Raw genomic sequence first — 26,554 nt, 5'->3', positions numbered from 1 at the left:
ACGCGTTCTCGGTAGCATCGAGGAGGACTTCTCAGGACCGAAAAGAACTGAGGATTCGAATGGTCTCTGGAAAAGTACGTCGCAGAACTGATTAGGACTTACCAGGTCCATCTAGGTCTGGAGAGATCTTGAAAGACCTGTGTACGTCCAATCAGAACCAAATCCTCGACTCGGGTTCGTGAAGAAGCGTGATAAGAACAATAATTGAGTTATTTTCCGATCAAATTGGTTTGTAGATTTGCTCACCTGCTTCGATTGACATACAGCATATGTTTCTTGAGCATTGTGGTTATAAATACTGTGGCGCTGAGTATCACTCTTTATCAGGTTTGTTTTTCTTGTGAGGAAGACGAAACGGTTCTCCCGATTTCTACGTAAACAAATATGTCTTGTTAGGACTACACGAAAAAAAGTATAAAATATACTTGAATCTAGTATATTTTATACTTAATTGGGGGAGGGGTATTTCAATTTAAAGATTATTGTTTTGTATCAGGCCGGGTTGAAGCAAGCCCTTGTAAGTGTAATATAAGGGTCAGACACTAAGTGTCAGAATATAAGGGTCAAACAGTAGAGGTTAAAAAATGAGCGTCAGAATATTAGCGTCAAAACATTAAGGTCAGAATATAAAATTAAAAATTGAGTGTCAGACAATGAGGGTCTAAATACAAGTTATATATTATGCCTTATCACCATTTTAGACCTTATATGACCCTCATTGCCTAAAACCCACTTTTTTACTTTTATATTCTGATCCTAATTTTTTGATCCTAATATTCTGACCCTCTTTTTTTAAACCCCAACATTTTGACCCTCATCCTTCACCTTTATATTCAGGCCCTCGGTTTTTGACTCTAATATTCTGACCCTCATTTTTTAACCTCCATTTGTTGGCCCTTATATTCTCACACTTAGTGTCTAACCTTTATATTACACTTGAGAGCGATTCGTACAATCCGGGCCGATACGAAATAATCATCCTCGGATTGAAAGACCCATCCCCTATTCAAGTATAAAATATAATACCGCGATGACTTTGCATATTTACCAAAACCCACTAATGCTCATCAGCATTGGAATATGAGAAAAAGTCTGGCTCATTATACTTCCTACCTGGAATTAATTCTTTCTGGAAGTCTTCTCAAATTTTCTTCTCAGGCTACAGTAAAATGTAACTACCAAAAATTGATCATTACGTCCTTAGGTTGTCCAAAATCTCGGCGAAACGAGCGAAATTATACGATACGGGACATTCTCGATCGGTCAGATAGTTCATTTATTCTTCCTCAGCCGACCCGCTCAAAAGTTGATGGATCACAGCAGTCGAATTCATTCATTTGCGTGAGTACCGAACAAGTTAAACTCACTAATAACATCGTACTGTATTAAAGACTCTATTTTACCCGATCAGCTATCAGGGATATTGGTACAACATTCCGATGAGATCTAAGAAAATGCTGATCCTGATAATGATGAGGAGCCGAAATCCTTCTATCCTAACAGCTGGCAAATTGTACGTGATGTCTTTGCAGAGCTTCGCCAGGGTGAGGAATTTCTGTCTTCCCTGCATGATGTCGAAATAATCTCATAACAATTAATTCCAGGTTATCAAAACATCAATGTCATACTTCACAGTTCTACTTTCAGTCCGATGAACTGGCGCTGCTGCCGCTGCAATACTGTACACCGCTCAGATCAACTCCAGTCATTTGACTCAATATATGAATAACTTCTCACCAAATCAAGCTGGGAAATTAATCACAAAATATGAATTTTATACAGTCATTCCATACTCTTCTTAATGAGCATCTCTTCTAAATGGCGCTGAAAAAAAATGATTTCGTGATTTTCCACGAATCTTCCACATCCGCCCTATTTGCTTTCTCCCACAGCGCTCGGTTCCCCACTTCAATTTCCATCAAATATAATTAATGATTCAATTCACCCCATTTACCACACGCAAATACAAATAATCACATGCACATACAAATCGATCTTCAATGATTCCGCTGTTCAGTAGGAAGATTCTTTATTAACGAGACTTAAAGTTGATGAAGAGCATGTCAATAACATTCATTTGATCATTATCCGCAGGACAGACAGATAAGACGCTGCTGTTTTCACGACAGTCATGTAAGATTGCCTCGTCATATAGAAAAACTTTCCCGCTGTGTAGTACGGAGGCACATTGATTCTCATCATCATGAAGACAATGTCTTTCATGATGTTCGCCGGCATATCACACCACTGACTCGAGTACAATGCACGCAGCAATCCCTCAGCTTGTTCCTTCAAATCGTCCGCTGGAAATGTGTAGATGTAGCTCTGTGCCAGCATAAATTGCATCACGCAGATGTTCTTCGCTGCACCAATAACGTCCCCACCATTGAGGCTAATCAAGAAGCTAAATCCTACGATAAGAGAGTACCAAATACATAACTTGACAATGAAAGCTAGATCAATGAAAATACCTCCAACACTTATCAGTAAAACGCTCATGAGCATCTGCATCAGAATGATTTGATTGTAGACATCTTCCAGCGTCTCGGCTCTTGTCATCAAATCCTGATGCCTCGCAATGAGAGCATTCAGATGTTTACGGTTCTTCTCCAACGAATCAGACCGTCCAAATTTTTCAAACCTCAATTTCATTATCTCACACTGCTCGCACAGGTGCAGAGTGAGAGCCACGTACAAGGCATCTCCACCAAGATTTATGCTGCAAGAGATGCTCAGCTGAACCGCCTGATTAATCACAACGAAGTAGAACACGACATTTCCAAAGCCATCGAATACGCATCCGCCGGGGAGTAAATAATTTTTTTGTAATATAAGCGTACCATTCACGGAATCCTCATCCATCACATATATCACATCCAACACCATAACTTTGAGAATATAAATAAAGAGGACAAACATACCCATGGAGTAAAACAATTTTGTCACTATATTACAGAAATTAGCGCGCTCTGACATCATTTTTCTGTAGTGCTCACTTTCCGTAGTATTCCAGTCTTCCACGGACGAAAGAACCACCGACGCTAATTTATCCCGATGTACATACAATAGAATGCTTTTAGAACATACGAGGATGCACACGACGAGCAATAGAAATGCGTCAATGATATCTTCCGAGCTTCCACATTGTATGATTAATTTTATTATACAAATTGCTGTCAAGTATATCTGTAAAATAGAAAAGATACACTGAGAAAAAAAATTCTAATATCCGAAACATATTTTCTTGAAACAAGTAATTTTTTCTCAATCGGTTAATCCTCCCAGGCATCTCAACTCACTTGGCCCGAGAAAGGTCTCCGGGTTTAAAATATTTTTTTTTTTTTTTTTTTTTTTTTTTTTTTTTTTTTTTTTTTTTTTTTTTTTTTTTTTTTTTTTTTTTTTTTTTTTTTTTTTTTTTTTTTTTTTTTTTTTTTTTTTTTTTTTTTTTTTTTTTTTTTTTTTTTTTTTTTTTTTTTTTTTTTTTTTTTTTTTTTTTTTTTTTTTTTTTTTTTTTTTTTTTTTTTTTTTTTTTTTTTTTTTTTTTTTTTTTTTTTTTTTTTTTTTTTTTTTTTTTTTTTTTTTTNAAACCACAGAAAACCCATGCCGGTACAGGCGGTTCCTCTATTAGCAACCTCCCGCTCGCCGGAGCCTTCCGTTGAAAAATTCGGTTCCACGGGGAATCGAACTCACAACCTTTCGCACACTAGACTTGCGTCTAATCCACTCGGCCACCGACGTCGGTTTTAAAATATTCTGGTACTCAAGTATGATTTTATCGCAAATGAACTCACTCAAAGCGCGTAGATGAATCGTCAATCTTCAAGTATATATTGTTTTCATAATTTTTGCTTCCGAATGGAAGCATTGCATTCCTCAAAATTAAATTATGTGTTTGGATTTAATTTTCCTCAAAATTAAATTTTCTATTTGTGTTTGGATGACTAATTCGGGGGTCAGGAATCAGAATATGATGTTTTTAGAGCACGTCCATATGTATATATATATTTGTGGGTGTGACCGATTCAGTCTTGCCAGGATAACTAAAAACAATTGTCCAAATCGATTGAATTCGCACTAGAAATATTCTCATTCATGTTATCCCGATCGAGCTCGAACATGGTGTCAATGCCATTATCAGTTTTGGAATTATAACCAAAAAACCATGCACCAACGTTGCACCAATATTGCGCCAACATTGCGCCAACGTTGCGCCAACGTTGCTTATTGTTTTCATGATTTTTTGTTATGCAGTTGCAATATTTCGATATGTAATATGTTCGTGATATAATGTGCAACGATAGTGATAAATTCGAATTCATTCGAGTTCCGTGAACCGCAAACATTCTGAGACTTAAACCATTGAAAATAATTTACTTCTCTGAAGAAAATTCACTGAACGTTTCAGATTTCTTGTCTTCCATTCATATAAAAATTGCCGTAAAACGATTCCCCTTTGCGGATTACGTGAATTGCTCCGTAATTTTTACTGAATATTTCTCTCCATGTGGTCTACATATTAGAAAATTTTTCCGTCAGTGTATTTATGAAGAATTGATTTCTGAAAATTACGAACCATCTGACAAGCAGCGAATGTCACTCTACATTTCAAGAAGAGAGTATCGTCCGACAACGGCCAAGCGCCATAAATCGTCAGTACGTATGAGTAGAGGAAGAATAGATTTCTCGTGGACTGTCTCGAGCTGTCGTCGCGCATGGTACATTTGGTAAACGCCGCACCCCTTCCTCGATCACCAAGAAATAACCCTTCCGCGAAAACCCGATACGGTCTCGAATCGATCCAATAATTTACGTTTTACCTTGAATTATCATATTAAACATTACATATGCACGAAAACGCGAGCATATGACGATTATCATTTCTTATGCATGATTTCCAGCTATTTCTTTTCGTGCTCAGATGAAAGAATAATGTTAATTTATTCTTCAATATATTTTCAATGAATGTATTATGTTAATGAATGCATGACGTTCATGTCAAATTACCTCTTTTTTTAATAGAAGAGTTTTCGTTGAAGTACGTCTGGAAGAAAATGACAGAAGGGCTGGTTCTTCTCAGTCACGCATGATTAGGGTTGAGAATAAGAATAGATCCTTAGTTTTTCATTTTCACTGAAATCACAGGTATTTTTCGATAGAAAGAAGGAATGTATCGTATGGATTTGGTCATGTAGTGAAACGGTTGAATAGAAATTTGAACAAGAAGACATCATTGCCACCGTTTCCAGGACAAGTGGTTACCAATTTGTTCATTTCCAAAACAACCAAATGTAATAAAATCTGAAAGTTCCCTTGTTTCCACATTTATTTGGCTTCATTAAACAACAGTAAGTACAAATTATACAGTCAAACATATCGCATACATTACACATCAATTGCTATTCGAAGAACCGACATGTACGAAACGGAAGCTTTCAAAATATCCATGAATGTGCTCAATGTCATGTAAAAAAAATTCCCAGCTGTGACGTATATTGGCTTATTAGCCCGCATCATAATAAAAGCAATGTTTTTCCTCATCATCGATGAAGTCTCATACCATGAACTTTTATAGACAGCATGCACCACTGATGTATTTTGAGTTGTCAAACAATCCCCGCCGTAGCTGTATAGGAACAATTGTGACATCAGGGAGGAAAGTACTATGTTGGCTTTGATCGCTGCAAACATGTCATCGGTTTTCAATGCTATTATTACCTGCAGACCTAGAAGTGATGAAGTAGAAGAAATGACGAATAAAATCGTCCATCATTTTCAACTGAATTCTTCAATTGATGGAAGTATCTTTCAAAGTAAGGCTCACCCATGATGCAGATCAGCACAGCACTCATTATCAACTGCGCCAGAATGATCATACTGAATGTGCTTTCCAATTTCTCAACCAGTTCGATGAGATGCACATGTCTATCCACCATGCACCTCAATTTTTTCGAATTATCAGGTTCTTGCTCCCTAATTTTAATACTTGTAAAATCGTTTTGTAGTATTTCCAACTGCCCGCAAGTGTGCATCGACAGTCCGAAGAAGAAGACATCATTGCCGCAGTTTCCAAGACAAGTGGTTACCAATTGGTACATTTGAAGGACAAAAATAATGTAGTAAAATCTGGAAGTTGTAATGGGCTCGAATGTGCATGCAGTTTGAAGTGGAAAGTTCTTGATTACATCGGAGCTGTTTGGCGGAGTGAACATGGGGAGGGGTAGAGCGAGTATTATCCATGACAAAGTTCCACTGGAGGCTGGAATCATCAGGGAGAAACATACTATCCGACCTATTCGGGCGTATTTCATCATCAACTCGCGATTCTGGGGGTTTTCACTTCGCGATAGTGAACACCAATCCATAATGGCAGAAGTTACGCTCTCGTTCATATCGCTGATGTGATGATGCACTATCAGTCCTTTGATGCAGGCGAGCAGTGAAAAGACACTCAATACGAAAAGGTCCAGTACTATTTCGACTCCTCGACAATTATTCCATATTTCTAGGCTCAAACAGATGAATGTGGCAGCCTGGAAGAAAGACTTCCGGTAACTGTTTATCCTAAAATTCGGCAAATCTTAATGAATTTGATTAATGAAGAAAATTTTTAGCAATTGCGCAACTTGAGACACTGATTTTGATTCAGTTGAATTTACGGTTATATTTTTCTTGTTTGATATTTGCACATTATTTATCACATTTCGATTACATTTTCAATTCATCATCTGCATGAGAAAAACAGATGTGATTTGTTTCATTAAACCATTTTTCATTGATTATGTCCTTGTAATGACATGATTAAATTTCATTTTGAAACCTTCAATGTGAAATAATTTTTGTGTTGGGATTTTGAAAGTTGGATTTAGTAACTGTTTATCCTAAAATTCGTCAAATCTTAATGAATTTGATTAATGAAGAAAATTTTTAGCAATTGCGCAACTTGAGACACTGATTTTGATTCAGTTGAATTTTCGGTTATATTTTTCTTGTTTGATATTTGCACATTATTTATCACATGTCGATTACATTTTCAATTCATCATCTGCATGAGAAAAACAGATGTGATTTGTTTTATTAACCCATATTAATTATGTCCGCGAAAAAATATGATTAGATTTCATTTTGAAACCTTCAATGTGAAATAACTTTTGTGTTGGGATTTTGAAAGTTGAATTTATGCTCGTCGTAGTTACTGACTTCTGCTAGTCAAGATGTTCATGGCTGAATAGACGCTTTTGCTTTTGGCGCAAGTCGAAAAGCGATTATGATTGTGAGAAATGGAGAAAAGGCAGTGCGGTGGCTGCACTGATAGAATGATTCATTTATTCCAAACGAGGTTCGTCAACTATTAACGAATGGTAAAGTTGAATATGACCGAATAAATATTCGTTAATAGTTAACGAATGGTTCACTTGAAAGCTGAAAGTCGAGTCAAACAAGACTTCTCAAATATTCGTTTACTATTAACGAGTGAATATTTGGTGAGACCAAATAAATCCTACCCTTCAGCCAAATCCATTTGTTAACAATAACTGATCCTGTCTATTAGCGTGTGAAGGCTTGTTGGTCCGTAGATTTTCCAACGTGTTCTTGTCATGAAATCTAACAAAAAGGTTCGATCAACCTGACCGCAGCGAAGTAAACTTACATTTTCAGTCCAGTTGAATTTTCTTTACAATCTTGAAAAATTTTCTGGTTAATTAAATTAAATAGCTATGTGAACCAAAATGTTCTTGACCCTACACTTTATGAAAAATGATAACTGCCATTGAACTTTCAATGAAAATTACAGGAGTTTGCGTCGCAACGAGAAGTTAAAGCTTAAATTTCAGCAAAAATACTAGTGATTTGCGAATGCACCTGAGTCGATGCAGCAAGAAGCAGTCGAATCTCGGAAAATATTTCGCCTTTATTGAGAGGCCAAATTCCCAACGGCCACATGATGAGTTTGTACACCAGCAACTCGTAACTCGTGCCAAATGTCCAGTCTTGCAGCTCCATCGCATTCGACTGCAAGAAAATGCACGGAAAAACATTCCGCATAATTTTTCGGTAAATGCACCAGGTGGTCTATTCTCCCAGAGTAAAATACTGCTCACCGAATGGATTTGCAAGATAGATGAGACATGGCCGGAACCCATCACTTATCAATAACTTGTAATTTGTGTCTACGTTCGAAGTAATCGTACACGGGCGTTCGCCAGACAATGGGTACGTCGCAAATTGCAGGCTTCCGTGTTTGGAATAGAAAAATGCGTAGACCACCAATGGTTTCTGATAGAAACCAGTAATAATACTTTCGGCTCGAGAGGCTTTCCGTTCGTGTTTGCATACGTGTTGCTCGGTTTTTCGGGAAATTCACGCGAATTTATCAGTCTTTTCGACAGTTACGGCTTGAGGTTTGAAAAAGCTTTTTGAGGCGTCATTTGATCTTTCTGAAAGTCTTAACTTGAGACTTGCACATCTCCGCACGAGACTTTCAAAGTACTGAGACTTTGACGTCTTGAATTGAGACATTCGAAAGTCTTAACTTGAGACTCCCATTTTGGAAATTATCATCTTTAAAACAACCATCGACCAAAGTACTTATTCATGCATATGTGATAACAAACATTTACTGCTAGTTAAACTAGATCAAGAGTCATAACATGGGTAATATGCGCATCAACAATTTGAGACTTGGGAATGTCCATTTAATCCTTCTGAAAAGCTTGACTCGAGACTTTCAAATCTCAATTTGAGACTTTCAAGGGGCTTAAATTGAGATTTTCAAGACTGAAGCCGACACATTTGAATGTCTTCAACTGGAGATATTCGAAGGTCTCAACTCGAGACTTTCAGAAGTCTCATTTTAAGACCGTAAGTCTTCAACTGAAATTAATTTGTTTCCGGCGAAAATTGTGAAAGTCTTAATTTGAGACTTTCAAAGGTTTTAAATTAAGATTTTCAAGTCTGAAAGTAAGACATTCCGAAGTCTTAATAGGAAACATCCAAAGCCTAAACTCGAGACTTCCATAGTCTCATTTTAAGTCGTCAATCGAAATTATTTTGTTTTCCGGCGAAAGTTCTGAAAGCCTTAACTTGAGACGTTCAAAGGTTTGCAATTCAGATTTTCAAGTCTGAAATTGACACATTCGAAAGTCTCAACAGGAGACATCCAAAGTCTTAACTCGAGACTTCCATAAGTCTCATTTGGAGACTGCAAGTCTTAAATGGAAATTATTTTTTTTCGGCGACAATTCTGAAAGCTTTAACTTGAAACTTTCAAAGGTTTTAAATCAAGATTTTCAAGTCTGAAATTGACAGATTCAAAAGTCTTAACAGGAGACATCCAAAGTCTTAACTCGAGACTTCCGAAGTCTCATTCTGAGACCGTAATTTCTCAAATTGAAATTAGTTTTTTTCGGCGAAAATTCTGAAAGCTTCAACTTGAAACTTTCAAAGGTTTTAAATCAAGATTTTCAAGTCTGAAATTGACAGATTCAAAAGTCTTAACAGGAGACATCCAAAGTCTTAACTCGAGACTTCCGAAGTCTCATTCTGAGACCGTAATTTCTCAAATTGAAATTAGTTTTTTTCGGCGAAAATTCTGAAAGCTTCAACTTGAAACTTTCAAAGGTTTTAAATCAAGATTTTCAAGTCTGAATTTGACAGATTCAAAAGTCTTAACAGGAGACATCCAAAGTCTTAACTCGAGACTTCCGAAGTCTCATTCTGAGACCGTAATTTCTCAAATTGAAATTAGTTTTTTTCGGCGAAAATTCTGAAAGCTTCAACTTGAAACTTTCAAAGGTTTTAAATCAAGATTTTCAAGTCTGAATTTGACAGATTCAAAAGTCTTAACAGGAGACATCCAAAGTCTTAACTCGAGACTTCCGAAGTCTCATTCTGAGACCGTAATTTCTCAAATTGAAATTAGTTTTTTTCGGCGAAAATTCTGAAAGCTTCAACTTGAAACTTTCAAAGGTTTTAAATCAAGATTTTCAAGTCTGAATTTGACAGATTCAAAAGTCTTAACAGGAGACATCCAAAGTCTTAACTCGAGACTTCCGAAGTCTCATTCTGAGACCGTAATTTCTCAAATTGAAATTAGTTTTTTTCGGCGAAAATTCTGAAAGCTTCAACTTGAAACTTTCAAAGGTTTTAAATCAAGATTTTCAAGTCTGAATTTGACAGATTCAAAAGTCTTAACAGGAGACATCCAAAGTCTTAACTCGAGACTTCCGAAGTCTCATTCTGAGACCGTAATTTCTCAAATTGAAATTAGTTTTTTTCGGCGAAAATTATCACCATAAAAACAACCATCAGCCAAAGTGTTTATTCATGCCTATCCGATAACAACCAGTAACTTCTGTTTAAACTAGATCAAGTGACACAGCATAGCTAACATGCGCATCAACATTTATATACAGTATCGGCATGCCTCCACGCGTTTCGTTGGTAATCTACCGGTTTTGTGGTCAGCCTACAGGCTTTGAGTACGTTCCATTGTATTACTGGCTTAATACGAGTCCTCGGGCCTGTCTCAGGTAGGGAAGTACCGTTGGCTGGACTACGTTCAACGCCAGTCAGGCCACAGCGTCAGCAGCGTCAGGTGCATGAACTCTGGCGTTTGTGGAATATTATTAAAACGTACATTCATCTGTATCAAGAATCTCCGTGCAGCCAAGTGCAGGATTAATTTTTCTCTGTTAAGGTAAACTATTCTTCTCAGTATTTCCACTGTATTTCAAAATTATTCCCATGTGAATTTACTGCGAAATTGCGCGGACGGTGATTGAGAAGGATTAGGTAATCTTTTATTCTGATTTCAAGAATTCTCTCGTTAGAAAATGAAACTGCAACGAGCTTTCCAGGTGTCATTTTCTCTGTCCCTCGATGGTGTATTTCCCAGTGAAAAGTGAAAATATTTCAAGTCCTAGTTTCTGCAAGTGCAGGTCTAGTTGTGAGGCACAAGCTATTGTAATTATTCGTCAAGGCTCGAGCTTATCTTTACATTATTTGATAACATACCTGCTATGCGTTTGTTAGCGAAATTCGTCATCGACGCTCCTGTTGATAATGCAAATAGGGTAAAATTGATCATTTTTTATGACGATATATTTACGGAATTTTCATCTACTTGCCGGCTATTTATCGGCCAGTGGCCTTTACACTTGGCCTTGGGCATATCGTCATTGGGAGGGATTTTTTTGGAGGAGTTGAACGGTTTTTCTTTTATGAGCAGCATTTCTGTTCGATGTAAAAGGGGAAAAGAATGTTCTGAAGGAAATAATTTTGTCGATGTGAAGGTTGTCGCACACCACGAAATTTCAACATAAATGAATGGAAATTAATTGATAATGAAAAAATGTTGTTTACCAAATAAATTGAATTCACATTCGCTAGAAAATTCTATTGATTTTTTTCTTAATTATAGTAGTTTTTCAACGGAAAATGTTCAATAAAAACTGTTGTTTATGGACAAATCAAGTGAGTTTAAGATTAAGATATTGTTCATAAAAAATGAGTCTATATAAATTTTATGTTTCTTTTGCCTGTGGCTTCTTCTCTTCTCATTAAAAAAAAAGAGACTACAAAAGTTAGAAAATTCAGGGTAACCAATTTCTACAGAAAATATCTAAATGGAATAAGTTGCATAGAAGAATAATATTCTGTTGACTTTGTCTGTAAAATATTTCCTATTGACCGTTTCTATTAAAAGAATTTTTCGAAAGTGCTATAGATTGTTTCAATAGAATCGATGAAAAATAACAGTTTACAGTGAATTTTCAATGAAAAGTTCAAGTACGTTTTCAAATGAATAATAAATGAATCTTTGTTGAATCATTGAACATCGTAGCCCACTTTGCATTTGAAATTTTATCAATTTCAATAAAAAACTTGACTTTTTCGCATCCCATGTCTTATAATTCCATCAAATACGGAAAATATTGTCCACTCGAATGAGTTTACGCATTAGTGTACGTGTAACAGAATCAAATTCATTTGACTTTTTCTATGATATTTTTGCCATTAAAAATTTGAATTAAGAGAAATTGATGGGAGAGCTACAGATTTTTTAAATAAAATCGGCGAAAATCAACAGTTTGCAGTGAATTTTCAACGAAAATTTGTAGTACGATTGCAAATCGATAATATGCTGAGTTGAATGGTCCTTGATACGAAATACTAGTCCATTTTTCAATTGATATTTTCTCAATTTCAATAAAAAATTTGACTTTTTCGCATCCCATGCCTTCTTATTTTATCAAATCAGGGAAATATGTTCCCCTCGAATTAGTTTACGCATTGGAAATGATCGATGAGTAACATTGTGTACCGTTACGCCGAATCCGAATAGCTGCTCTCCAGAATTTCAATTTCATACGATTTACGGTACTAACATTACATGTCCAGTTGGATTTTCTGCGCCGTCTCTCATCGGTATTAGTGAAATGCGATAGTTCCCCGTAAATGTGTTCATCGGAATTATTAGAGGGAGGTTTACTATGAATTTTAAAAGTCGCTGGCAATTGGATATATACACGGAAAAAATTTTACTTGAATTGAGTATACAATATACTTGAATCTAGTATATTATATACTTGATTTAAGTATATTTTATACTGGAATCAAGAATAATATACTTGAATCAAGAATAATATATACTTGAATCAAGTATATAATATACTTGATTCGAGTATAAAATCTACTTGATTCAAGTATATTTTATACTTGATAAAAACTCTTTATATTAAGTATATTTGATACTTTGATAAACTAAAATATACTTGAATCAAGTAGATTTTATACTCAAGTCAAGTACATTTTTTTCCGTGTATGTCTAAAAATAAATAATTAGGGTAAAAAAATGGATTGTTTATTGTTCGTTTACCCCGCATACGCTTAAAATGTTGAAAATAGTCCAGGGCCTCCAGTTTTTGAGCTACAGGTTTTTTTTCAAAATTTTTGAAAAAATGTGTACAATAACAATTACGAATTAGTTTTTTGAAATTCGACTCCTACACAGCTAATTTCATTTTGTTATAAAAAATGGCGCTGTTCGTGTAAAAAAAGCCGAAAAATTATTCTTAAAATATTTGAAATATATTGTCAGTTCTTTCAGAGACATTTTTTGCGCTATTTGACATCAATAGTGCAATTTTCCACTTTTAACAAATCCAGTGTAACGTTTTTTACTTTTTTTGTATTGTTATTTCTTCTTATTTTAAATATGTTGAAAATGATTTATATTAAAAATTATATATAGATAAATTTTTAATAAATAAATAATTTTTAACATATAAAATATTTAAAAAAAATAAAAATTATTATATTATATATATTGTGTATACATATATATAAGTTTAATTTTAAACATTATTGAATTATTATGATATCCAATGTATACATTCATTTTTGAAGAAAAATTCTTCGATTTGTTTGAATCTGCGGGGCAAACGAAGCATAAACAATTAATTCGTTTGCACTAATTATTCGTTTCTAGATATATATATAATCGATCTTCACAGTACGAGAAATCTCATTCCAATAGCCCGCGACTTTAAAAATCCACAGTAATCTCCCCTTAAAACGGTAGTGTTTGTCCAATTGCATAATTTATGAGGAAGAAACGGATTATTTCATTATTGTTCCGAAGAAGATTGAATTTAACTACAAAACCATGACCGAAATCAATCGAAGTAATTGCTCGAACCGTTATTAGGCACCCTAATGATGCCTGCAATAATGAGCAATTTCTTCGAAGCTCAAATCACTTGTGTAATTCCTCGAAGATGGCAATAAATATTGCACCACAATTTCTGCACATATTCCCGTTATCGACTGTCTCCTCTTCCAGGAAGTTTCAGTGAGACTCGAAGTAATTTGGCTTTGAACGAAACAAATGACCAAATCGTACTATTGTGACTGCGCAAATAAATGGAAGGGAATAAAGTATGAGAATATTTTTGAGCAACGGTATTCGGACGATCATGAGCCGAAACGTTTCCGGTATGTCGCTCCCACTCACACGCGCCGAGTCATTCTCCTCTATCGTTGGGCCGAACATGAAACTGATATTGTCAAGGCAGAGGAGTTTCTAATAAGAGTCCTTTGAAATTTCGGGTCTCTGGAGTTTTAAAGATTTTTGGAGATTCGAGGATTAAATGCACTGAGATAAAAGGGCATCTGTGCGAAAGGAATATATTTGAGACGGACAATTTCTCAAAATTTCTGCACGACATCGTTGACTACTTGGACTTCGCGGAGAGAAATATTCAATAAAAATTACAACATTATTAACTTCCCGACCCGAAGGGAGGAAGTTATTGTAATGACCCCGAAAATCGAATGTGGAAATTTAAGCATTTCTCCACGTTTCATGACCTTTGGAACCACTTCTGACCCTTTTCAGGTACCTGTCTGTATGTGTGGATGTGTGTATGTGTGTGCGTACGTCTGTGACAAAAATTTTGTGCCACGATTCCTCCTGAACAAACGATGCGATTTGACTTTTTTTTTTTNTGGTGCGACCCGTAATGGGTCACATCCAATTCCACCAACCCCTACTGGTCATACCCTAAAGAGGGAGCGCGCGAAGCGCGCGACCGGGCCTGATTTTTACAAATGTAGTTGTAGAAAATTTTACGGAACTCACGGAATATTTCCAGAGCGTTTCGTAATTTTCATCTGAATCGCCTGTGAAAAATTAGGATACTGTCACCTAAATTTTCTGAGTCGATTTCGTAATCGGTGAGCGAATTGTGAGTTCCGTAATTTGTATTGAACATTTCTCTCCGTGTTGGCTATTCATTTTGAGGACAGTGACACTAAATGCGATTTAGAGGAAAGAAATCATAAAATTTCAGATTTCACTGAAAATTCAGTAAAATTCCAGAATTTTAAGCAGCATAGAGACGAGGATTGGTAGAGACGAGTGGTGATTAAATTCGATAAAAATTTCCAACAAGTAGACCGGAAATTTCAGACAAAAATTGTTAAGAGTATAAAATTTTCAACAGTGTTTCTTATATGTAAGAGACACTGTTGAAAATTAAATATAATTAAATATAATTAAAAATAAAAACAGAATTTGTTCTATTTGTTCCTCCTAAGGACACGTTAGTTCGTCGTTTATTCATTCTGAAAGCACTGCTATTATCTTAAATAATTACAATCTTTGACACTTTCTTTTCATTGATTATCCATCAATTAAAAGAAAAGAAAATTCTTGCAGTTACTCAGGTTGATAGCAGTGTTCTTAGAACAAACGAATGGCGAACTAATGATTTTTTATGCACAATGAGGGGGAGCGATACAAAAACACTCTCTATCCATCAAAATAACTGAGAATTAAACTGTTATTGCTTGACGTGAAGAGAAAATTCTCTTAAAATAGGTGAAAATTTCGCCCATTCTCAGGATTTATTGCTTGCTTCGAAAGTCGGTTTAAATTGTGAGAAATTGCTAACAAAAATGTTGAATTGATAAGCAAGTGAAGAGCTATAACTCGAATGAATAATTTTCACTTTCCAGAATAGTAAAATGCGCCTCCTGAAAATAGTGATAGTTCTCACAGTATTGGGAGCTGTGACCTGCGAAAAGGATGATGATGTCGACATATCCAGTGTTTTCATGGAGGCGGCGAATAGCTTCTTCTCGGACGATTCGGGGGCGAACAAATTCGTTGATGGCGATGATGATAGAAGGGTGAGTGATCAAATATTGAAAACAAGTGGAAAATTGCTCTTATACTCATATGGTGCAGTTATTTTTACTAAGAAATCAGCAATATACTGCCGAATGGTGAATTTGCACATTATTTCCTTCTATCGTAAATAATTCATTGTTTATTTTATGTAATTAAATTGCATGACATTTATTTCTGAACAATTGTGTGAGGTTTTCAACTTAGCTGAATGTTATGATCATTACTCTTATCTCTTTCGTTCGTACTATCGGTTATTTCCTTAGCCGTTGTATCACACTGACAGAAAAAATTAATTTCATCAAGAGAATTTCATTTGAACCAACTATCATTTGGTTGTTAATTTTCAAATAAACATGATTTCATAGTGAATACCAGGTATCTCCTCTTGAGATACATTTGATTGGGAGAAATCGAACTTCTCTAGCATTGAAGTTCCTTTTATTTGTTGCAATAATGAAAGTATTTGATTTCTTTCTAGCCGAAAGTTTGCCAACTCCAGAAATTCGTTGGTTCACTCAGAAATCAAAATTATGCTCTTGACTAAATACGTTGTTATCTCAATCAACACGATCATACGTTGTTCCAAGNGTATCTCCTCTTGAGATACATTTGATTGGGAGAAATCGAACTTCTCTAGCATTGAAGTTCCTTTTATTTGTTGCAATAATGAAAGTATTTGATTTCTTTCTAGCCGAAAGTTTGCCAACTCCAGAAATTCGTTGGTTCACTCAGAAATCAAAATTATGCTCTTGACTAAATACGTTGTTATCTCAATCAACACGATCATACGTTGTTCCAAGTAAATTATAACTGAAGTGAGCATTTCGTATGTCGAATCAGGATGAATATTGTTACGCGGAAAAAGCTTTGAGATCGTAGTAAGATGTCGTTGAGTTGAAAAAAGTTTATATTTCTTGACTAAAAAAATCGCATTAGTTTACAATAACAGAATCACAGATTACGGCAATTCAACACAAACTTGGATATCACAAATTTCGTTCAATGTGATGTACGGAAAGCTCAATTTAAACATCGGCTTCATTCGAGAAAACAACATTCAATTCATTCCTCAATGTAATCATCTCCTAGCTACGAATTTTTGATCAATTCATGAAAGTAGAAAATTTCTCCACTGGAGATTATATTAGATTAAAAAAATTGAACTTTTCCATTTTTGTGGTGAATACGTGTGACTTGACGTCAAGGACTGTTTTATTTGATTCAAGTAAATGTGCCTCACGAAGAAATAATTGATATTCACGGTATGATCTATTTATTTGAAATTGGTTCAAGTATACAATTCCTCACCCCTTCGCGGGCTGACATTCCCGTGCTAACTGCGTGGCAGGTCCTTCAGGAGCTATATTTTCTATTCATGTTTCGGTGTTTCTATTTTCATTTCATTATCATTTGCAGAATAATTTTTCGTAATAAACTTCACCAACTGTTCGTCGACAATAACTGCGCATTAGAATATTGATTGTTGCCACATAAATAACGATTTGCGAGATATTTTTCTCGTAACAGATAAAAAGTTCCCTCGGTTTGAAAGAATGACACCTTTAGAGGCTATAAATTAAGGTCTCCTTACTTGCATAATTATTTTTCTAACAGTCTTATCTCGATGGCCGAGTGTTCTCAACTAAAGAGGACTCTTCTGCACATTGTATGCAAGTCAAACAACGCATATTAGAGAAGTTGAATGAATGAGAAGTTGATAGAGTTCATTTGAGTCAAATAAAAAATTATTTATTCCGAATAAATTATTTATTAAAATCAAATAACGAACTCCTTCATTTTAATTAACGATTTTTTTCATTAAAAAAATCACATTTTCATGCATTTTCTGAAAAAAATTCAAAATTCTGTTTCACTTACCACTTCCAGTCTCCCCCTCGCCCCCAATATTTGTTGAATTTTTCTCTTGCAATTTTTTTGAGTCAATTTCAATCCCGGAGCGATAACAAATTATTCGTATATCAAACAAATTTTTACAAATTCGCAGAAAAAATGTATTTCAATTAAAATAAAAAAAATTGTTCAATAAAAAAATTCTTATAATATAAACAAAACCTCAACTAAATAAAAACGTTTAATTTCATTAAAAACTTCATGTCATTCTATTTAAACAAACTTATTTATGCCATTTGAATGAATAATTTTTTTGGTTACACAGGGTGGTGCAGGCAGTGGTTTAGGTCAGGTGTTGTCCGGCCTAGGTAATCTCATGGCAAGTGCTTCCGGCGGTCAGAATAAACCGAATGACCAAGGCGGAATGGACTTGTCCATGTTGGGTCCACTCCTGCAGATGGTAGCAACAGCCTCCGGCGGTAGTCAGAAAGCCGATCACGAAGCCGAACAGAAATCCAGAAGCTCGGGCTTTGATTTCGAGAGCATGCTCAATGTCGCGAGTATGTTTATGGGTAGCAATAACAACAACAACGATGTGGGAGGGCTGATGGGCCTCCTCCCAATGATTTTGGATAATATCAACGGTGGGGGCTCTCAGAGTGGCCGGAGCCACGATCATTCCGGTCATTCCTGGTACATGCCACCGATTTTGGAGAATATCCACGTGATGTGGGATCACTTCATGTGAGTTTACACTCCACCCAAAAAAAAAAATTACTTCTCACCAGTACCGACGGTACCCCTTGATACTGGATACAAGTACTTTTTCTACCGATCAAAAGTCATTTTTTTTTGTGTCACCTCAGTACATCGTGAAGTCAAAGAAATCGTTTCACTTGATTTACAATGTTGCAGTAATTCGGAGCTCGGACAGGCCCTCTGGAAAAACAGCGGCTTAGCGCACATCGTCGGCTCAATGACTGACCAGACTGGCCAGATCAAGTACGAAGAGATACTGGAGAGCTTTGAGAACCCCAGTATACGACGCAGATGGCTCAGATCATTGACGAATTTCGTTGCTGAGTGGATCTCACACATTTCGGATCCGAAGATTCAACAGCGTTATCTGACCACTGCTCAGTTCGTTGGTAACAGCTTCTTAAAGTCTCAGGGGTTTCCCAAGTCTGTTCTGTTCGATCCTGCGCGGCCGTCTGAAAGCTTAACAAGGTTTGTGGAATAATTGTTCCTCTATTAAAAAATTTGTGTAACCCGACGGCCTGGCGCAGTAAGAGGGTTGCCTCACATGCGAGAGGTTTCGGGTTCGATTCCCGGTCGGGGAGAATGGTGATGATCTAACCATTCAAAGTCTTGATCAAGCGGCCGCTACAATAGATCACGATAGATTCAGGTGGCATAGGACGCTTCTGAAAAATGTCTACAAAAGGTGTGTGCAATTCAGACATTCATTCTTGCTGTGAAGGGCTAAAAGATCATTGTACCCAGAGAAAGATTGACATTACACACGGACAAAATCGTTGTGACAGTAACAAGGACAATGCGTCTTGGTTGAGATCTCCAAAAAGAATCAAAGAATATCTAAGTAGCTTCATAAGATCCGTCAAACGATGGACTATAGACAGCATTCGAAAGAAGATTCGCAACAATTGAAAATCCAGTTCAGAAAATGAGATCCGCAAGGAAATGTTTCGTTTCAAAACGAAATATTTATCAATTTCCTAAGAAATTTATTAATGATCTAAAATTGGTAGTTAAATTGTTCAATTTATAGTGATTCCACAAGTCTGTCAACTCCAATGGTGATTTTTATACCAAATTGTAACGCCTGATTCCGTCAGGTATGCACTCGCTTCTTTTCGCATCTAAACATCTCCTCAAAAGTTGGTATTGATTTTGTTTCATCATCATTCTTTTCTTCCGTTTTAATTGCATTGACGCTTCCTTTTCTATCGTCCCTATTTATTCTAGTAAACATCATGTTATAAACACATGCGCATGCCAATGTTCCACAGATTGGTGAATGCTGGAGCAACAAAGTATCTCAACATGAACCTAGACAGTGCTAAGTACATAAAGCCAGCGATGGCATACCTCCAGGACCTCATCCGATTAGCTTCTGAGAAAGGATTTATCATGTCGCGAGTGAATGCTAATGAGCTCAGCAATCGTCTCAGTGAGACCATAAACAATGACTTTATAGCCCCCTTCCTGAAGGTAAGAATCGCATTAGCCCCCGGATTAGAGTGCATGGTTGGATAAACTTTTCGATTTTATGCAGACATACCGAGCTTACAAATGGGCGTTAAAGTCCCCCCAATGCGCAACTCACATCTTCTGCGTGATCAACCAGAACGTGAATGACGACAGTCAGGAAGCTGCCTTCAGGAGTGCTCTCATTAAGCTTAGTAGTTATCCAGCAGCATGGACTTTGAGTACTAAAACATCCATCAACTTTTGGACACTTTACGGCGCTATTCAGGAGGGTGAACAATGTTTTGTGAGTATCTGAGGTTGTTTTATTGATGTATCGAGACGATTGAGGGGGGAACGTCTTTTAAGACATGATGGGACATCTTAGGAAATGGGAAACATGTTGAATTCAACACATTTCGCTCCGTATTTTATGCTAAACTTTAATTTTTGCTTACTCATGGTACTTCAAGTATTTATGGCGGGGTGGCCATGTAGGAAGTGAGAAGGAGGGGAATCTATGGTTCTCTCGCAGACAACCAATCGCTGAACAAAGAAAACGATATTTCAATTACAAATTTTCAATCTACTTCGACCATTTTTGTGTTCGAAATATTTTTTTAATAACTTTTCTATTTTTTCCCACATCGTTCAAGCCTTCTTTTATTTTTATAGCTTGTCTTTTGGATAATTGGAAAATAATTAATGTGGATAGAAAAAGTGACAACGGCGTGCCGTTCGAGGTACATGTTGGCAGCACTGATTCACTCAGCTGTTATGTTCCTTCCGATAGTGAAATGTATCACCACTACTCCATTCGTATTTGCCGCGCTTACCCCTCCACGATTTCTAACCTCGACGGTGTCGCTATTCCAAGTTGCGCACGCAGAATTCCTATTTTTCATGAATTTTTTAATTATCCTTTGTAAACAATTCTCCTAGGGCACTTGGATTATTTATTTTATGTTCCTCACTGAAAGCTCCACCCAAGTCCGAAATTTCAGGAAAATGGCGATTTTTTTTTCTATTTTTAGCTCGAGGGTTCATATAAGAACTAACTATTGGTGGGTTCAATTAACCGTAGATTGTTCACCCTATGAGGGATTCCCCGCCTTTTCCGTATTTTTTTACAAGTAAACGATAGTTCGGAAAATTCCGAAAAAATTCGAATTTGTTGATCGGAAAGTCTAGAATTTAATAGTATTTTCATTGCTCAAGCCCAAAAAGGGCTCTTTTACCGACGGTAGTTAAGCATGAGAAGTAGGTCTTTTTACCGTTGAGCAGTATAAAAGTGAGAAATGCACTACTTAGGAGTGAAAAAGTGAGAATTGCACTCCTTAGGACTGAAAAACGTGTGGCGCCACCCCAGCGTTAATGTACCAAAATATAAAACTACATATAAAAACTGATAAATTCAGCCAGTGAATCCCCTTCATTATCTTCAAAATTGTTAAATTTTAAATTTGAAAATACACCTGAAAATTAAAATGAAAAATAAATTATTAAAAAATCTTAATTTTGATAATAATAATATTAGAAATATCATTTCATAGAAAATTTTTTATTGAAACTCTGAAATAAACTACAACGTAAACGCAAGAATAATACTCATAGTTTAAATAATAAAATCTAACAAAACAATCAGTTATGCCCATCTATCTCAACTAAGATCTCGAGATTCACTTATTTTCCTTATTTTCTTTATCAAATACTTTAAAATTTGAGCAATTGTAAAAATTGAGATTGATATTTGGATGGGAACGTAGAAGTTGATTCAACTGTAGATTTGGAGCAGGATCTGGTGAGACATCATGAAGTGGAATTGGTGAGATGTCGTTGATCACAGGTTGGGGAATACGATTACAGAGAGATGATGGTGATTTGTTGGCTTCTCTTGGAGTTGTTGTTCCCCGGCTGTGGCGGGGAAATTTAAATGCATTTGATTTTTTTTTTCTTTTGCAATTTGTTTTTTCTTCAGTGGGGGGGGGCTCCGCCCCCCCACCCCCCCCGCCGGGGGCTGCGCCCCCTGGACCACGCTCCACGCCCCCACCCCCAACCCCCACGGGCTTTTCGCAATAAAAAATAGTATACGCGCTTCGGCGTCGAGTGCTGAATTCAACGCTGGTGGAGTACAGGCGCACGAGGCACCGTTCGTCTACGACTCGGCGGCCTCGTCTCCGACTCACGTGCCACGTATTAAATTAGTTTCCAACCTTTTTCAATGTCTCATCATCCATAAAAAATCGCAACACTCCCTGCAACAATTCCTATAATACTAATTTCTCAATTGGCGTTGCAGGAGAAATTCCCAGTCGACTGCAACGACTTCCACGAAGAGGAGATTCGCGTAACAACAGAAGCCATTCACAACGAATTATAAAAAACATGTTGCAAAAACGTTTCATAGACTTTCCAATTGAACTACATTAATTTTGGTAAATGTGGCGGGATGGTTTGAAAACGATGTTAACCATCTTGTGTACCTCCATATGATAGATGTTAAGGAAAAATTCAGTATCAGTACTGAGAAATAAGTCAAAGATGTTGGACGATTTGTCGGTTATTTAATGGGTGTAGAGAAAATACACTTCATGTCACATTTTATCTCAAAAGATTCGACGCTCTTTATTATCTGACGGATTTATACTTATCCATCGAGGTGAAGATGTGGAGAAAAATCAAACATTGAATGATGATTGAGAATTCCATCAACCGAGTGAATCTTCGAATTCAACATCAAAGATTAATGACTAGATTGGTTTCGTTGAATGTCTCAACTTTGGTGCAATAATGATTTAGTACGATGTGGTTTTCATTATTAAGAGGCATTACTCTGATTCATCCGCAATATATTTACATTATATTCATAATTGTCTTGTAAATATTAGATAGAATTCGAAATGGAGTATCGTGTAAAATGTACAAAATTATCCAGATGTTCTATATCCGTTATTTCAATCCTTAGCTGAATTCAGTTCTACGTATTGATGGTATTACTTTTTTTTAATGCTCTTGCAGGCCCATTCGAGTCCCTCCTACAATGATTGTTGGTATAAAAATTATATATTAGTGGTAAATAAAACTTTTATGAAATATACTGAGAATTTTGTTACCTTCACACCCTTTCCCTCGGTCGCAATGCACGCTTGTATTTGCCAGTCTCGGTCCTTTATATTGTGAAGTCCTAACCCTTCCGCGATTTCTGCAGCTGTTACCGCATTCCCAAGATCCTGCTTGTTTGCGTAAACTAGTAACGGAACTCCGCGTAATTTCTCCTCTAGTAAAAGTTCGGATAGCTCTTGTCCGGTTTCCTCTAGCCTTTTCAAGTCTGCACTGTCGACTACGTAAATCTGAAGAAAATAATGAGTTCAGAAAAACTGGATGTTCCAGGTGAGAATATTTGATGGAGTGGGACGGGTTTACTTGAAAAAAATTGACCACCTTGGCAGAAGAAAATTTAATCTTTCACAAAAATTAAATTTTTGTTTCGTTTCTGTTTAGGAAAAACTTACAAGCACATCAGTGTTTTCGAAGTAATTTCTCCAGTAGGGACGGATTTTCCGAGCACCTCCAATATCCCAAACGTTGAGTTTGAAGCCTTCACTTTGAACGCTTTTGATATTGAAACCTTGCGTTGGTGTGACCTGGAGAGAATAAAGTGGGTTTATTTTTTGGTACTAGGGGGCTGCGCCCCCTGCTCGCTCCACTCGCAAACCCCCTTGTGACCCTCATGACCCTTATTTTGACTTCCATATGACCCTTGTAACCCTTAATCTGACCCTCGTGACCCTCATTTTGACCTTCATCATAACTCTCGTGACTCTTTATGTGATCCTTGTGAGCCTTAGTTCACATGACGCCCGGCGTGACCCCCACATAACTTCAGAAGATCCTCATAACCCTTATTTTGTTTCCCACGATCCCTATTTAGACCTTTACTGACCCCTGTGACCCTTAATCTGACCCTTGTGGCTCTTAATCCGACCCTCGTGACCCTCATTACAACTATCGTGACCCATTTTTTTTCATCCTTGTGACCTTTACTTTCTGACCCTTAATTTGGGAGTCTTAATTTCGAGTATCAAATTTTCATCACCGGAAGTCGATTTGGATTGTTATAATATAGAGAGATGATAGGATCTCTCTCAATTTACTTTTCAATTTTTAGATATGTCATTGTTGAACAGATAGAAATCAAATGTCATAATATGTAAAATCATGTCAGGCATTTAATGTCACAATTTGACAGAATTCGATATTGCAATGAAAATTTAACAGAATCTGTCGACTCGATTTCCACGACGGCCTCAATAACTTCCATCGCAATGACTGACCTGAGTTATATCTTCACTAGCCAGTGACTTCAAAATCGTCGTTTTCCCCGCATTGTCCAGCCCAAGAAGTAACAGTCGCAGCTCCCTGTCTGGATTAGACCGTAATTTACGAAGAATAGAGAGCAGTCCCTGCAATCAATCGATTAATTGAATTCACTTACCCTTGTAATTTAAAATTTAATCACGATTGATTCCTTCAATGTTTTATCGCTACACTCGGGTGATCAAACTTTTTTACATTACCAAGTTTTCAATGCAACGTGCTTGTTAGGAAAATCAATGAAGTTTGGAAGTCACAAATGATTGTATTACTATGTCGCATCGTTGAGCGAATATATAATCTAGTGAGTGTGCGATTAAAATTTAGCCGGATTGTGAAAATAAAAATTACGGGTGAATTACTCAATCGTCGATGATATGAATGACAAGAACAGAATTTTTAGCAAAATTTGTGTTTTTTATTTTAGTAAATTTCAATGTATTTACCATTTTCTTCGAGCGGAGGGACGAATGTTTGTGTCCTGACAATGGAGAGCGTATGACTCGCTCCGCGACGTACAAAATTCTGTGTTGTTTGTTTCAGAGGTTCCGTAGCTAAGGCAGGTGCTACACTCTTCAGGGAAGTAATGATAATTTAACAGATAAGTTTGTTTTGCGCAGGATCGTATCATTCAGTATCAATAGATCATGAAATTTTCATGTATCTGTATAAATATAGAAACAATTGAATAGAAAAAGTTAAATCGATTTCCGGGCTATGAGTGACGAAATAGAGATATTTTTCAGTTACATTTCATGCTCGGAGAATCGAAAGCATTCAGTAGTATGAAATTGAAGGATTTTGATTTTTCTATAGAAGATATTTTTAATTTTTGAGGACTTTTTCACTGCATTTTTTTGTGTTCTTTCATTTAAAAATTCAAGCCAAGGGGTTTCTGCAGAAACAATTTCGAGAGAATAAGTTGTCTAGGAATATTCACTGATTTATTTCCCGAAATATTTGCAATTCAAATCAATTCTTTTCTGACTGGTGCAGCAAGACTGCACCAGAAGTTGTCAGAATAGTTATCTGTCATCACGTATGAAAAAAATTCAGAGAAAAATCTTGCGAATTCGCCAGGTTATTCTACCAAATTTAGCAGAAAAAAGAAAGAAAGTTAGTGGTAATAACTAATAATTTCTATTAAACAAAAAAGTGGTAGAATTTTCCAATAGAATTCAAATAAATAAATTCAATCATTGTCAACAGTAAGTAATGACTGACTGCAGAAAACGAGGAATTCTAAGAGAGAGAGAACGAGTGTCAAGATTTATCAATGGAAAATTAACATTCTACATAACATGTAAGTAATGACCGACTGCAGAAAATGTAGAATTCTACCTGACCAACCGCCCACAACTAATCATCTGACGCCACGTTACCATACCATGACAAAACAGTATCTCTAAAACAGGTTCCGTCCATATCGACGTTCACCGCAAGCTTCATCGATCGTTAAATTAAAAATCTACATACGCAATTCCTCATTCAACGAGACTGTCACCAGAATTATAGACTTGGGATCAGTACCTGAGGAACACTCGACCGCACTCCGCCCGCTATCGCAATTCCGTCAACCCAGAGATTATACACAAATGCAAGTACTAACGGACACCAAAAAATAATACGTAAGTAATGACCGACTGCAGAAATGGTAGATTTCTACCTGACCGACAGCACATAACTAATCATCTGATGGTATGTTACCGTACCATGACAAAGTAGTATCTTCAAAACAGATGCCCTCCGTATCGACATTCACCTCAAGATTTATCGATCGTAAATTACAAATCTACGCAGAAATGCGCCCAATCCCCCATTCAACGAGATTTTCACCAGAATCATAGATTTCGAATCAGTACCTGAGCAACACTCAACCGCCCTTCCCCCGCTGTGATCACACCGTCAACCCACCGACTGTGCACAAATGCAAGCTCTAACCGCCACCAAAAAATAACACTAAATAATGACCGACTGCAGAAATGGTAGATTTCTACCTGACCGACAGCACATAACTAATCATCTGATGGTGTGTTACCGTACCATGACAAAGTAGTATCTTCAAAACAGATTCCCTCCGTATCGACGTTCACCTCAAGATTTATCGATTGTAAATTACAAATCTACGCAGAAATGCGCCCAATCCCCCATTCAACGAGATTTTCACCAGAATCACAGACTTCGGATCAGTACTTAAGGCACACTCAGCCCCCCTCCCCGCGATATCATCGCTATTTCGTTGTACCATGATCTCCTTCAACGCAACGACTGTGCACAAATGCAAGTACTAACCGACAATGAAAACATTGGGTTTCATAAAAGGCCCAGTGCTGAACGATTGGACATGCACAATTGATTCGGTCCGCAGGAAATGCGCATTCTTCGAGCATTATCCGACTTGGTACCCCCCCCCCCCCCCCCCCCCCC

General features: G+C 36.7%; 5 protein-coding genes across 5 annotated transcripts in view; 2 read left to right on the top strand and 3 right to left on the bottom strand.

Annotated features, from left to right (window-relative positions):
• Nucleotides 1-1,655, top strand: part of LOC107048383 (odorant receptor 13a-like) — an 8,246-nt gene extending 6,591 nt beyond the window's left edge. Inside the window, exons 6-9 of the mRNA XM_029126804.1 lie at nt 237-327; nt 1,205-1,341; nt 1,412-1,544; nt 1,605-1,655. Coding sequence (XP_028982637.1) covers nt 237-327; nt 1,205-1,341; nt 1,412-1,544; nt 1,605-1,655 — 412 coding nt within the window. The remainder of the gene's footprint in view (nt 1-236; nt 328-1,204; nt 1,342-1,411; nt 1,545-1,604) is intronic.
• Nucleotides 1,656-2,073: 418 nt separating this feature from the next.
• On the bottom strand, nt 2,074-4,714 carry LOC114841708 (putative odorant receptor 71a). The gene is made up of 3 exons (XM_029126803.1): nt 4,574-4,714; nt 2,472-3,186; nt 2,074-2,411 (listed from the first exon to the last, which is right to left on the bottom strand). The coding sequence occupies exons 1-3, from the start codon at nt 4,712-4,714 to the stop codon at nt 2,074-2,076; spliced, it is 1,194 nt and encodes a 397-aa protein (XP_028982636.1).
• Nucleotides 4,715-5,382: 668 nt separating this feature from the next.
• Nucleotides 5,383-8,001, bottom strand: LOC107048398 (odorant receptor 49b). Its single transcript, XM_029126802.1, has 3 exons — nt 7,861-8,001; nt 5,822-6,530; nt 5,383-5,723 (listed from the first exon to the last, which is right to left on the bottom strand). The coding sequence occupies exons 1-3, from the start codon at nt 7,999-8,001 to the stop codon at nt 5,383-5,385; spliced, it is 1,191 nt and encodes a 396-aa protein (XP_028982635.1).
• Nucleotides 8,002-10,571: 2,570 nt separating this feature from the next.
• On the top strand, nt 10,572-22,850 carry LOC107048401. The gene is made up of 7 exons (XM_015271552.1): nt 10,572-10,696; nt 15,520-15,693; nt 17,871-18,289; nt 18,461-18,772; nt 19,576-19,777; nt 19,842-20,060; nt 22,053-22,850. The coding sequence occupies exons 2-7, from the start codon at nt 15,529-15,531 to the stop codon at nt 22,131-22,133; spliced, it is 1,398 nt and encodes a 465-aa protein (XP_015127038.1). The 5' UTR covers nt 10,572-10,696; nt 15,520-15,528; the 3' UTR covers nt 22,134-22,850.
• Nucleotides 22,296-24,645, bottom strand: LOC107048402 (ADP-ribosylation factor-like protein 3). The gene is made up of 5 exons (XM_015271554.1): nt 24,574-24,645; nt 24,088-24,216; nt 23,266-23,397; nt 22,867-23,103; nt 22,296-22,788 (listed from the first exon to the last, which is right to left on the bottom strand). Exons 1-5 carry the CDS (start codon nt 24,574-24,576, stop codon nt 22,747-22,749), a joined length of 543 nt encoding a protein of 180 aa, XP_015127040.1. The 5' UTR covers nt 24,577-24,645; the 3' UTR covers nt 22,296-22,746.
• Between the last annotated feature and the right edge of the window lie 1,909 nt (nt 24,646-26,554).

Source organism: Diachasma alloeum, unplaced genomic scaffold, assembly GCF_001412515.2.
Source record: "Diachasma alloeum isolate Michigan unplaced genomic scaffold, Dall2.0 Dall_scaffold_00192, whole genome shotgun sequence".
Lineage (NCBI taxonomy): Eukaryota > Metazoa > Arthropoda > Insecta > Hymenoptera > Braconidae > Diachasma > Diachasma alloeum.
The sequence above is the reverse complement of the archived record's forward strand: the minus strand, read 5'-3'. Positions and strand labels throughout refer to the sequence as shown.

Bases quoted from the DNA above. Each gene is read 5' to 3' on its own strand.
- LOC107048398 (XM_029126802.1), bottom strand. From the start codon at position 8,001: ATGGAGCTGCAAGACTGGACATTTGGCACGAGTTACGAGTTGCTGGTG. The intron at 6,531-7,860 runs GTGCATTCGCAA...TCTTTCTTCCAG, and splicing joins TTCTTGCTGCATCGACTCAG to GCTGCCACATTCATCTGTTT. The intron at 5,724-5,821 runs GTGAGCCTTACT...CATCACTTCTAG, and splicing joins TGTGCTGATCTGCATCATGG to GTCTGCAGGTAATAATAGCA.
- LOC107048402 (XM_015271554.1), bottom strand. The intron at 23,104-23,265 runs GTAAGTTTTTCC...TATTTTCTTCAG, and splicing joins TCGAAAACACTGATGTGCTT to ATTTACGTAGTCGACAGTGC. The intron at 22,789-22,866 runs GTAACAAAATTC...CAATCATTGTAG, and splicing joins CCGAGGGAAAGGGTGTGAAG to GAGGGACTCGAATGGGCCTG.
- LOC107048401 (XM_015271552.1), top strand. From the start codon at position 15,529: ATGCGCCTCCTGAAAATAGTGATAGTTCTCACAGTATTGGGAGCTGTG. The intron at 18,290-18,460 runs GTGAGTTTACAC...ACAATGTTGCAG, and splicing joins GTGATGTGGGATCACTTCAT to TAATTCGGAGCTCGGACAGG. The intron at 19,778-19,841 runs GTAAGAATCGCA...GATTTTATGCAG, and splicing joins TTATAGCCCCCTTCCTGAAG to ACATACCGAGCTTACAAATG.
- LOC114841708 (XM_029126803.1), bottom strand. From the start codon at position 4,714: ATGCGCGACGACAGCTCGAGACAGTCCACGAGAAATCTATTCTTCCTC. The intron at 3,187-4,573 runs GTTCGTAATTTT...TCTATTTTACAG, and splicing joins CATTCGCTGCTTGTCAGATG to ATATACTTGACAGCAATTTG. The intron at 2,412-2,471 runs GTATTTTCATTG...CTCTTATCGTAG, and splicing joins TTTACTGATAAGTGTTGGAG to GATTTAGCTTCTTGATTAGC.